Source organism: Camelus bactrianus, chromosome 3 (genome assembly GCF_048773025.1).
Source record: "Camelus bactrianus isolate YW-2024 breed Bactrian camel chromosome 3, ASM4877302v1, whole genome shotgun sequence".
Classification (NCBI taxonomy): domain Eukaryota; kingdom Metazoa; phylum Chordata; class Mammalia; order Artiodactyla; family Camelidae; genus Camelus; species Camelus bactrianus.
The window spans coordinates 87,008,411-87,021,959 of NC_133541.1; the positions used below are offsets into that span (position 1 = coordinate 87,008,411).

General features: G+C 35.1%; 1 protein-coding gene across 7 annotated transcripts in view; it reads right to left on the reverse strand.

Moving 5' to 3' along the window:
* The window catches only part of CEP120 (centrosomal protein 120), a 160,930-nt gene that overhangs the window by 12,471 nt on the left and 134,910 nt on the right, over positions 1-13,549 (reverse strand). For all 7 annotated transcript variants that reach the window (XM_010971543.3, XM_074360568.1, XM_074360566.1 and 4 more), the window contains 2 exons: positions 12,359-12,481; positions 5,691-5,789 (listed from right to left, as the gene is read on the reverse strand). In XM_010971543.3, coding sequence (XP_010969845.2) covers positions 5,691-5,789; positions 12,359-12,481 — 222 coding nt within the window. The remainder of the gene's footprint in view (positions 1-5,690; positions 5,790-12,358; positions 12,482-13,549) is intronic.

The following is a 13,549-nucleotide window of genomic DNA, read 5'->3' on the forward strand; positions in this document are numbered from 1 at the left end:
AGTTTTTAACCAAGACTTGGACCTCCAACTGTTTTCTTAAACAAAGATTTATACCCCATCCTTGGCTAAATTACTTATAAATTAATCAAATTAATTACTCTGAGTGGATAAGCAGGAGGCTGGACAAGATAGGGCTAATGTCAGCCAATGAAGTCTGTGTTGTTTTAACTAAATATATCAGCTTAATTTTAAACAGATCTACTGTGCACAAATATGGTAAGGGACCCACATCCTACCCAAAATCCTAGTTCTGTTTCCTGTCCCATGAACAAACGTACCTACTTTTAATATATCTGACATGATAAAAATGTTAAATTTCCTACAACAACAACTTCATACCTGTTAACAATGCTTCATTTATTTTTAAAAAGTGGTGGCTGTTATTCTTCTTACATAACTATATTCTAATGTATCAAGAAGTGTTTTTAAGTAACTACGGTATTTAGAACACAGGAGTAAAGTGATCATCTTAACTTGGAGATTGGAAAAAAAAACAAACTAACTTACCTCTTACATGTCTAACAACTAGAACTCTTTTTTTTTTAAAGTCAGTGTTACACATCATACCAGAGATACCAAATCCAGAACGTAGGGGTATCACTTGTCTTCTAGATTAGGACCCATTTTGTGCTATACTTACTTAGATTTCACAGCTGTCGCCTACTCAGTTACCAAAGAACAAAAATAGTTTACAACTTGGAAACACAGGCTTTTATGGTTGTGAATCAGAAGAAAAGATTTTTTCTAAATAATTGGAAGATTATGATTTTTTAATTCACAAATTGACTACACTAGGTCACCTGTGAGTAATGGAAATCTCTGTTTAAACATTCTTTTGGCAATAGGCGCTGAGCATTAGGTCTTATTTCCAAGCTTTCCCAGCTGGATTTTGTCATTAACATTTATTAACAATCTAAGATATGGCCGTCCCCGTCTAATCCGTACTACACAAATGTTTTGTATGGCCCTCCAGAGGATTTTGCCGTGACAAATTACTGGCAGAGATTATAGCCCCGTGGCTATTCACCAGAGGCAATGTAAAATTAACATGGTACTAATCCAATTTAAACAAGAAGTTGCACAAACAATCCTCTGAACAAAAGTAGACAGAAGATTCCAGTTTTATAGTTGAACACAATAAATGTGTTTTGAATAAAAAAAGTTTTAGGAAAAAAACTGAAGTAACTTTACACATACGAATTGTGCCTATTTGATAACGTTTATTAATTTTCATCCTCCAAGAGCAGTTAGTGGCAGAGCACAATTCCGTACGGTAATCCCAAAGTCTGTTACACTTCCTAAAGTGTTGCATCTCAAATGTGGTCTGTAGAACATCAGTGATTCCCAGTGACCTTGAAATTTGTTTACAGTGTTGTTTCTAAAGCAGAAAGTGTGTGGGATAAGGAATAGAAGTGGTCTGTACTGAAGATTACTGCACTCATGAAGGAATGAGACTATTTTCTTTCATGAAGCAGAAGTTTGGAGTTGAACCAGTGATTTAACACTATGTTTTCTTAGTACAATTACAGTAACAAGACAAAGGAGGCATCTGAACTTTCGTGATAGCGTCTCTGTTATGAGGCACAAGTAGCTAAAATTACTTTGCCAATGGTTTTTAGGCAAGAGGGTAGAAAAAAAACAGGAAAAGAGAGTAAGCAGAAAATAATGGATTAAATGGAAATATTCAGAAGATAGCAAAAGTGGATGTATGAGGACGCATGTGTTACGAAGGAGGGGCGCTTTGCTGGGAGGGAGCCTTTTACACTGAATCTCCTTTTAAAAGAGTCTACCTCTCGGTCCATGAACTGAGGGGAGTCTATTTAGAACACTGTTTTCTTATCTTCTTACATTAAAAAACCACCTCAAACAGTGAAAACAATGTTATCTGTCAATATACACATATGAACGAAACTTAAAAATCAACTTACTTAAAGTAATTAAGTTCTTGCCTGGATATTTCTTAATAAGAAACATGACAATGATAATGAAATTATGTTTCAATAATTAATTACTCATTTCTCCAGAAGACATGCCCTTATCAACAGCTAACAGTTTTCCAGCTTTTCATTACTGATTCTGGTAATGCCTTATGATTAATTACCATTGCATTAGTCTCTTATCTTTCATAAGTTGCATACACTTCTTCAATGGCAGGCACTGTCCTCCACTTCTTCCCTATTTACTATTTTAAAGCTAGAATGATTTCAGATCTAATACTGATGCTTAAAACATTTTTTTAAACCATTTCTTCCTTAGCTATGAGTGACAAAATACAATGATAACCCCACTATCTTGATTTTCTAATAGCTGTTTTCTCTTAATTTGCTAACTTCATTTGCATTTCTTACCACTCTGCCATATTCTTGCTAAATATCAACCCTCCCAGCTGAACTGTAAGCTCCCTGAGGGAGAGAAATGCATTTAGAGCACCTGGCATCTGCTAGGGACGTACGTGGTAGGCTGTGTATAATAAGTGCCTGCTGAAGGAATGAACAAATAATTATAGATGTTTCTTCACACTCAATGCAGTCTCATCTCTTTACACCCCAACTTTAGGAAATTCACGTACTGACACTATTGCACGTCTGCACATTTAGCCCTTATATAGGTTTTTTCCTTCTATCAGATTCTACAGAACATCTATTAAAATACCATCCAAATACTAACTACTATTATTACTGAAACTTTACGAAATCCCACTTCCCTACCACTATTATTATATAACAACATCCTCCTAATCTCTACATTTAAACATTTTCAAATTATTGTTGGTGTTCTATTGTTTCCTGAAACAGCTAGTCAGTCACAAATCCTTCCACTATTTGTTCTGTTCATCAATATCCAAAGCTACCATCTAGTTAGGTTCCCATTGACCAAAACCAAGAACACTACACAATAGCTTTATGGCTCATGTCCTTTTAACAATGGTTACATTTACTGAGCACACACTATGTACCAAAATCTGTATTAAATGCTTTACAGACTACTCATTTAATTCTCAGAAAAACCTGTGAGAAAAGACTTTTCGTTGTACAAAAGATGAGACTAATCAGAGAAACTGGTATTTCCCAAGTCACAGAGGTAGCTAAGAGGTAGCGCCAAGATTCAATCCAGCCCTCTTGACTCCCAGGCTGTGTTCTCAACTATGTGTATGCTGCCTCTGATAGAATTTGTATCCCATTATTTTTAGCAGCCACTCTCATCACATGACTTGCTTGCTCCTAATTCCACGGGGACGCCTCCCTATGGTACTATAGATAACCTAAATATTTTGGCATCATGACTTTATATTAGCTTCTTTTTCAAAGTCACTTTAATTCTCATTGCCAGAGCCACTCTATCTAACAGTCAGTGATGGCATTTTCCTTCCTACCACAGGCCAAGTCATGACTTCTGCTTCAGTACTCAGTCAGAAATCTCTGAAGTCTTCCATGGCTTCTCTTTGAAATTCTTTCATTATTTGGCTTCCATGGAATTAAACCATAAGATTATAAAGGGGAAGAGGCTCAGCCTGGACTCTGGTCAAGTAATTCCAATCCTAGCTCTATTCTGTCACTTAGTACTGTGTGATCATGCGTGATCAACTTAACTTCAAGTCTCAGTTTCTTTCATTAATGGAAATAATACCTGCTATACGGGGATCTTGGTTGGGATTAAATGAAAAGATACGAAAGGCTCAGCACAATGCCTGGCACGCAGTAAGCCTTCAGTTACCGCTGGCTGCTCTGTCAGTACCGTTGTAATTATCCTCTTTCTCGCTAGGTGCCATTTCCTTTATCAGCTTTCTTTCCTCCTCCTTAAAACATTTCTACATTCTATCTGCCACAGCTTCAATTATCACCACTGCAAAGGATTCCCTTCATCTGTTTTTAATTAAGCCCAATTATCCTTCCAACATCAATCCATATTTCTTAACTGCTCACTGAATTTCCTTCTGTAAAAATCAAAACTCCTTCCCATGCCCCAGTCAGCTCTTGGTCTTAATAACTGTATTTCCAATGCTGGAAAACTCTCTTTCCATACACTAAGGCTTGAACCTTTGACATCCCACTCTGCATTCTGATCAGGTACATTGCACTGTATAAAATCTACCAAAACCAGTTCTTTTATTTTATTTTATTTTTTTAACATTTTTTATTGATTTATAATCATTTTACAATGTTGCATCAAATTCCAGTGTTCAGCACAATTTTTCAGTCATTCATGGACATATACACACTCATTGTCACATTTTTTTCTCTGTGAGTTACCATAACATTTTGTGTATATTTCCCTGTGCTATACAGTGTAATCTTGTTTATCTCTTCTACAATTTTGAAATCCCAGTCTATCCCTTCAAAACCAGTTCTTTTAAAAGAATCTCCTTGTCACATTCCCACTGCTACCACTCAAGTTCTGGTCCTTATTTCCTGAAATGACTTCTAAAATGGGACCTCCTCTGTTCTCCAAGGAGAATCTATACTTTCTGAATTCATGCCTCTCCACCAGAATCATTCTACTCATTGTATTTACAACAGTTTCCCCATTACTTTCCTAAATCACAACCAGTTCTCCAGAGGTCCATCTCAAGTACCTCCTCTTCTAAGACACTTTCTCTAAGTTCTATCAAATAGATACACTTCCCCCTCCTGAGTACTCCAAACTGCAAGCTCCCTTTAAAGGCAAAGACCTGTTCTACTTCTATAAATCTAAGGTAGTGCCTTGAACACAGGAGGCCCTTATTCACTCATCTATCCTTAGTCTTTATGAACATTTATAAAACTTATTCACTGTGTGTAATATTTTATGCTTAAGCTTACATCTCAATTCATCTACAAGCTATGTTAAGGCAGACGGCACTATTTAGTCTCATGCAGTCTAGTACGTACTCCTCTATGAATGCGGTGAGCATTTAGTACAATACCACAAAGATTGTCTAATAGCATTTGAAGTTTTTGGAGACATTAAAAAAAAATACAGATCTGAAAGACGCTATGGACCAAACTTCACTCAGGACACAACAGATACATTTAAGAAAAGCAAAACTTAGAATAAACTAACCACGAGTGAGCCTTAAAAGTTTTAGGTCAAATACATGAGATTCAAAATAAAAATCTTATTCATGTTTTATTTGATCTTAATCATTTGAAGAAATTAAGAGCCCAAATGAAGATTAATTCCTTATGAAGCTAACAGCATTTGTTACTAAACAGCAGGAAGAAAAAAAAAAAAAAAACTTAGTAGTTTCCTGAATTCTTCTTACCTAACACTTTTAAGTTCTTGAAAAATTATGCAAAAATACCCTGTGATTCCTTTCTCAATGAATAGATTACTGTGTCTTTCCAGGAATAACATTTAAAATACGTTCTTAAGTTCCTCCCCCAAAACGCACTCCTGATGGAAGGAAATTAATACTAAAGGAAAAAGAATGGTAGTTTTATAAGTGAAAGTAAAAGAAATTATTCCCAATTTCCTGTGTAGAGGATAATTGGCAATTTAAAAAAAGGACCTAGAAGTTTCAGTTTTTAATTAAGAAAAGGAGGATCTAATATGTAACATTTTTTTAAAAAGCCCCTAATCTCAAATGTAGCACTGAAGCTTCAAACGCAGACAGCTGAATATAACAGATACTGCCAAATATGCACACATGTAAAGAATCAAGGGAAAAGGACATAAAAAGAATAATCCATCATCAGCTATAAACTACATACCTGTTTAAGTCTGGCAAGTTCTTTCAAAGCTCGTCCCCACTGCTGCTTGTAATGCAGTTTAGACTTAGTTGCAGATTCCAACTTTCTTTCAAGTTCAACCTAACAGTGATTAAAATCATATCAAGTGAAACACTATACCACTGTGTACAATCACTGAAAGATAATATATACAAAGAGTCTGGCTTAAGAAAAGAGTTTATATAGTGTAACATACGACATCATCTAAAACTGTTATATAATTTACTGTAAATATTATGGCACGTGAACATTTTCTTGTTTAAAATATAGTTGTATTTTTACTGCCTTACAGCCCATACTAAAAGGAACTGAATCAGTCTTAACCTCCAGACAGTTGCTATAAATGTATTTTAAAAATACATATTACATAAAGATCAAAGAGTGAAAAATACATTCATTTTTTACAAAAAGCAGTTCTGTTAGCATTCCAGTTTAGCTGACACTCTCAATCTTAGAAACCAAATTATTCCTTTTGGAAGCCTGTCATTACGTGGAATTTTGTCTTACAATGATGAGAGCTAGTAGAGATACTTCTATAAGTCTATTTTGGCAAAAATCATAGAATACTGAAAACAGTGAAATGTTTTTATCAGAAAGCAGTTTACTAAGAAAGAGTACAAAGTCAAAAATATTTTAAGAATGGTAAAATAAACCCAAGAGGAAGAAAAATAATTTTCCTAATAACACTCAACTAACTTTTATTTTCTATTTTTCCTCAAATATATAAAGAAAAACACGAAAGAGATTCAATTAAAAAAATATGGTTATTTATACTTGCAGCAGGCAATCTGTTGTGCATGAACTGAAGCCAACTTGGCTATATTTTGGAATGTACTCTCTGTTTCAAACCAAGTACCAAACAAATTCATGTAGCCAACAGACAGTTTTACTATTTAAATGATAAGGTAATAATATGCCTGAATTATAGTAAAATACTGTTAACCAGTGTAATATTTTTATATCAAGTCTAGTTTTTCCCGTACACAAAACTCCTGATGTTTTGCAGAAAAATAAAACCCAAGACACTAGCCAAAAATTCAAACTTCAGAAAACTCAAGAAGAAAATGAAATGAAAGGAAAAGCAGATTGCCAAAATCCTTTCACAAAAGACCAGAACATTCTCTGCAGTAATATATGACTTCATGGAGTTAAGGTCTTTCCTGCTTTACAAATCCCTAGTGCTTGGATTTAAATGTGTTGACATTTCACAACTAGACTCATACATCTTAAGTTGAATAATACTCTGAGATTATTAAAGATGATCTCTCCCACTTATGCCCCAAAGATTTATACATATTACTGTGTAATTTAACAAGAGGACATATGTCAGAGGAAGAGCAAAAATCTGTTTTTTAACTGAGATAAAAGTAGTATTCAACTATAAAAGTGATATCGTGTCCCTGGGTTTTGGAGAAGGTTGAGTATCCGGGAGAAGCCCCCGGATGAGGGTTAGGACAGATGAACCTAAAGAGATCGCTTATACCCACCAGACTCCATCAGGAAAAGCTGGGTTGGACGTATCAATTTTGCCATGATTACCAAAATAATTCATATTTGCCTAGTTATTCACAGTAATGTCAATCATGTATAATCAATACATGTAAATTTTTTATTCTTAACAAAGAAACGGTAGCTAACAAATCTGAGACACATAATATCATTTTTCTTATTCATCCCAAGTACCAAATCAGTGATTCCTAACTTTTTTTTAAGGATACAGATGCTTCTTTGATTCTACAGAAGTATATGGACCCAGTTCTCAGAAAAGTGTACACAACCAAAGTTTTGACATAATTTCAGGGCATTCAGAGACCTCACATTAAGAGCCCTTTTTGTGAGTAGATAAGAGACTAGGGGAAGCCTTTATTTGCATTATTTATGTATTCTTATAAGCCAAGTTATAGACTCTTGAAATGCAACCTTGGCGCAAGACCCAGAGTCAATTCAGAGGCACAGCAAGCACAGACTTTCACTGGTTCTTAGTTACCCTGTTTCTATCCTTGATACACCACAGCTCTAATTCTGTAGTGGAGGTATGGCATTGTGTTTGCCTCTAATCTATTCTGCAGTTCCAATCTGTCCCAAGGAATTCAAGATTTCTCCCCTGAACTATTTTTCAAGTTTGATTCTTTTACATTCTGACTGCCATTTGCTAAGCTCAGGCTCGTCTTGTCTTCTCTTGTCTCCTCAGCCTCAGATGTATTCTACCTACAAATCTTGCAAACCACTATCATATCAATCTATTCTCTACTAAAAAATACCCTACAACATCTACTACTTGCCTCCAATATTGAGCCTGATCTCCTCTGCCTCGGTTTGGAGGCAGTCTGAAATAAAATTTCCATCCCACTTGCTTAACCTGCTTTCTTGGTATTCCTCAACAGGAAACCCTCTACTCCAACCACCAGGTTTGGGTCCCCTACACCCACCTCCTTATCCAAGTTACTTCCTGAGCCTATCAATTCTTTCTTTTCTTCACTGCTTACTTTAAAACTTCAGGTTCAGATCAAATTCTTCCTCTACATGGAGCTGTCTTAAAACTACTGTATTCTGGACACCAAATGATTTCTCCTTTCTGAATTGCAAAGAGTTGCTAGTTCACTCCCTGGTATTTGATTATTCATGGTCATTTAAGGTTCTATGAGCCATTTCCCCAGTCATATTACAAACTCATTAAAAGTGAGATCTGAAAAGATAATGTACTTTTCCTCTTACTCTTTTCTTTTTTCTCATTTTCCCCTTTGCCCTAAGACATGGGTCGGCACAGTAGCTACTTGCCAAATGTTCTTAAATACACAAATTTCAGTTTCTATCTAATCCTCTGTATGCCCTACTAGATTACAATGTTTTGCCTATGTTATGCTTTTTAATTCCCAGCTATCTTTAAGCCATCTAAAAGTCACTTTGAGCTGAAAGCAAATCATAAACTTATTCACATAATAAAGAGAATGAAGAATTCTATCTGGTAAAACTATATCTTAATGTTAACTTATTTTTAGATCATTTCAGTGAAAAAATGGGAATATTTGTATTATATTGAAGAGAATGAGTAATCAGAAAAGAAAAAAGCTCTCAGTCACACATAATCAGAGGTTAGACTAAATCAGGTATTTTTTTCCACTTAAGTCTTCCTTTTTGTGCTTCTATGTCTTTATTACTTAAGAAATAAGATTCTGCCCTCTTCTGGCTCCAAAAAAAACTTACAAAAAATTTTCAGAACAGCTGAAAAGCCTTTTACTAGGCATATAAATATACTGGATGAATGTGTTAGAGCTAATATAGAGGTAGTTCAGTTATGCTTTATTTTTTTCCACAAGTTCATGGTACTGTTTATACTCTTAATGTTTGGTGATTTTCATCCTTTTGGTAGAAGTGTACTTAAAAGAATTTTTTAAATCACTTACAATTTATTTCTATAGTGGATATTATCTAGTATATATTCAGAAAAGATGAACATGATCACATTGTTACAATTTTGAGATATTTGGCCCTGAATTTCCCCAAAGTAAAGTGGAAATACTCCTGACACCTACTTAATGGAGCTTGTAAGAACTGATGAGGTTATTGTCTGAATATCTCAAAAAGCTCTAATATGCCACACATTTTGTATTTATAAAAGAAAAAATGCTTTAAAACTTGTTTTAATCAAAAGGGTTGGGAAATGTGCAGCTGGATTCAAGGTCATTGGTAGAGAAATAAGGCGGCCAAAAATGGAGACTGAAGGAATGGTCCAAATATGTAAGAAGCAGAATCAACAAGACTTTGCAATTACATAGATATGGGGGTAAGAAGAGGAACCAAAAATAGCTTGGCTTTTGAAAAGCTGCAGAAGTAGTCCATGAATTCAGAAACATTAAAAGAAACCCAGTTAATACCCTTTACAACTCATTTTTTTAAACCACACTCTTATTCTTGTTTCCAAACTTTCTTTATATTCACCCTTTTTGCTTCTTTAATAGTTCTGTCAAGGACTAAAATTTATATCTATTCTTTGACCATCCCCTCCTCACTTAAAGCTTCAGTTTCTTCTAGCAGTTAATTCCTTATACTCAATCTAAAAATACTCTGATTTTCCTACCTCTAAATAAGCTTTTCTCAAGAGTTTCAGAGCCTTGGGCTACATACATCTCTTCTTGTTTTCTTCTCCTCTAGCCTTCTGCAACTTGGCTTCTTAAAAATCAGTGACCTCTTAACTGTCAAGCACACGGTCTTTCCTCAGCCATTCTTGACATTTCCCTCATGCGGGATTGCTTTCACACACTCATCCTTGAGACTCCTTTTCTTCTGGACACAACACTAGGTTGTTTTTTTAAATTACTTCTCTAAATCTTTTTAGCCTCCTTCTCTAACTCTTGCTCGTTCTCAAAGCTAAACTTTCCCCCTAAGTTTTATTATCGGTGTCCTTCCTAAACACTCCTTAAGTAATTACATCTACCTCCAGAGCTGTTACTTTACTCAAATGACTCCCAAATCTGTATGTCTGTATTTTCTCATTTTTAACTGCTTAGATTATTCCATTAGCATCTCAAATGTATTATGTCTAAAATCAGAATTCCCTACAATTTCCACCTCCCCAAAAAGTTCATCAAAATTCATTTCTATTAACAACCCTTCTAAGCCAGTCTTCTAAACTTGACAGTCATCCCTGACTTTTCTTACCAGATGAAATATGAATTCTTTAAGCAAACAGTTCCCCCATCTGGCTGAAAATTACCTTTATTTCCAGCTTTCTTATCAGGCTTATATGTCTTTTAAAACTACAGCTGACATTTGCGCAATGAGGGGGTAACATGCGCTAACCCTCTGTGCAGTCAAAAATCTGCATATAACTTGACAGTTGGCCTTTGGTATCCTGTGGTTCCACATGTAGTACTACAGTACGTATTTATTGAAAAAAATCCGTGTAAAAGTGGATCCTTGCAGTTCAAACTCATGCTGTCCAAGGGTCAACTGTACTCCTATAATGATTAAACTCTAGTTTCTATTCAAGTAATTATCCAGATATGCAACAGACTTTTTCATCTTCATACTGCTGTTCAGTATCTCTTGTTGGAATAGCCTTACCCATAGATTTACCTGTTTAAAGTTTCACCTATTCTTTAGGTTCCATATCCAATCTCATTTCTTTGTTATACTTAATGTGTTGATTTCAGCAGAATTGACTTTGTTTTCCCTTTGCATTCATGGTATATAGTAAGAAAAGGTTAGATGGTATCTGTTATTGTTTGTCTTTCACTCTAAGTATTTGGGTAAGTTCTTGTCTCCTTTTGTAACTCACTACTTATGTGACTCTATCCTGCACATTTGTGAATCATTCATAATGGCAGTTAGCATGGTAACATAAATAGGATACATCCTTGCTGGAAACTGAAAAACCAATTGTATCAGTCGGCATCCTGCCAGGAAGCCAGAGGTAATTTAATACAGGAAACTAGTTATACAGATAATGCAAGACCAGAAATGCCAAAGAGGATATGGTGAGGCAGTCTAGTGATCAGCAGCAGCAAGAAGCCCCTAACTCTACTGGGTAGGAGGGATTACAAAAAGGGTACCAGGAAGCAGTAGTTTTTAATACCAGGAACCCACAAACTGGGGGTGTCCAGTGGGCTAGAAACACAGAGGGAACTGCCTAAAGGCGAGAAGGGCTGTCTGGTAGGAAATGGAACCACAAAAAGATATAACTACTACCAGAGAAAATAAGGGAGGCAGAGAGATTTAAAAAAAAAAAAAAAAAGAGTAGAAAGAACTACCTTGGCGTCTTCCCAACTGCCATCCAGCGATCCTGTTAGTGGCCCCTAGCCCCTAGTGGCTGCATGTATAGAAGAGAAAGGGCGAGGAAGCCTTCAATACAAAGCTGAGTGCAGACAGGCAATGGCTGACACAATTTAATTGTTAAACTTCTAAAGGTTATTTTCCTGAATATGCTGTATCTTTTTAATAATGCCTAAAAAATATCAAACTACAAAATGCAAGGGCATATACTGTCAAACTTAGATTGTCTGTGGGCATTACATGTTTTTTAATGCCTGGAACTTGAATATTCTTTCTGTGTGGGCAAATCCAATATAAATGAGAATTAGCACGTGGCTTCCAGCCTTAGAAAACAAAATAGGGTGGCAATCCCTTCTTCCAAACTAAGAGTAGAATGCAGGCGTGTGATTTAAATACATGCTCCTATCCGGGACACTGCATTTACAGGGTAGTCATACGCAGAGAGAGAATTCACCATGGCGACTGCAAAATGAAGAGTTCCAAAGTATAACACTGGAACCCAGCAGACATGGCCCCCAACAGTAGCATCCTGAGTAAACTTTTCGTACAGGATGGGCCCATGACTCGCTTTCCCCAGTTCCTGCCCATGTTTTGAAACTGATTCTTTAGCTTTCCTGATAGTTTTGTGAATTCCCTTAGTCCAAGAGTTAATTCAGTTCTATTGTTTGCAACCAAGGACTTTAGTATAGGCTGTAACTGATAAAAACCAAGAAATTCATGTATTGACAATGTCACGTGCCTCAGATTCTCTAATGTATTCTTTGATATCAGAAAACTACAGTTAGAGGTTACTAACATTGTATATGCAAGTATCATGTATTGATTTTATTAATTGATCACTAGGGCTAGTTAAGTTGCCATAAAATTGACACAAGTACCTTTTCCAAAGTGAGAAGATTTATCTCAGACTGTAGTCGGATTTCTGGTTTGTTGCTTTGCTGATCCTTGAACTGATGGAACTCTTTTTCCAAAATCTTATACTTATTTTCAGCATCATTAAGCTGCATTAAAAAAAAAATGTAGCCATTTTAAAACTACAGTATGCAAAGTTTAATATTACAGAATTCAACTGTTTTGTTTTTTTTCTTACTCTAAGGCATGTTCATATTTAGAAAACTTAGAAAATACATAAATTATCATGAAGAAAATTAAGATCTTTAGGCATCTTAAAAATTTAGTAAAATCAACTGATTAACAATAAGACAAAAGGAGTATGAAATTTCTTATAAAAACAGTATCATGAGAACATCTTAAAATTTTAAGTGGCAAATGAAAAAGTCATAAAAATGCTAAAAATAACTTCTCAAAGTGTCATGTGTAAGATTGAAGATTACAAATAAACCTGATTATTAAGGAAAATAAGCTTAATTTGAATGCAGTATTTACTGTTCTAGTAATTTGATACTCTGGAATTTCATAATTCCAATACTATACAACTTAAGATAATTTACAATTATCCCTTCACACTTATACGTAAGAAAACTGAGGATCAAAGAGCTAATTACTGAGGCAGTGCCAAAGAGCCAGTGGGCTACTCAGTCGTATGAACGGAATTCAGATCTTTTCATCCCCTAGAATAATGCTCTAATGAAAGCAAGCAATACCTCCTTAAATTTAACAACAACAAAGAAGACTGCCTTAACTAAACACTTTAATTTCCCTTCAAACAGTTTCAGAACTACCAAAAAAAGGATATAAAGATGTTTTTCAAATCTGGGATTTTTTAAAATATCAAATGCAAATAAGTACTGTTAAAGATGCTTGCCGAAAACATACACCAATGTGACTATCTCCATCATTAGATAAAACAATTATCTATCTCTTTAGACATAAGACTTAACTAAATGTGAAACACTGAGAAAATCTGTAGCAAAAATGGAACTTATATTACGAATAATACTTGTTTTATGCTAATAATTACCAACAATTCTAATTAAGATTTATCTAGCATCTTTAGGTAATTAGTATTCCACAGATGGAAATTTTCCATGTAACTGAAGTTTACCTTTTGAACATGAAAACTTACATTTTTAAAGTCGAACAGAAACCTCTCCAAAGTATCTCTCACA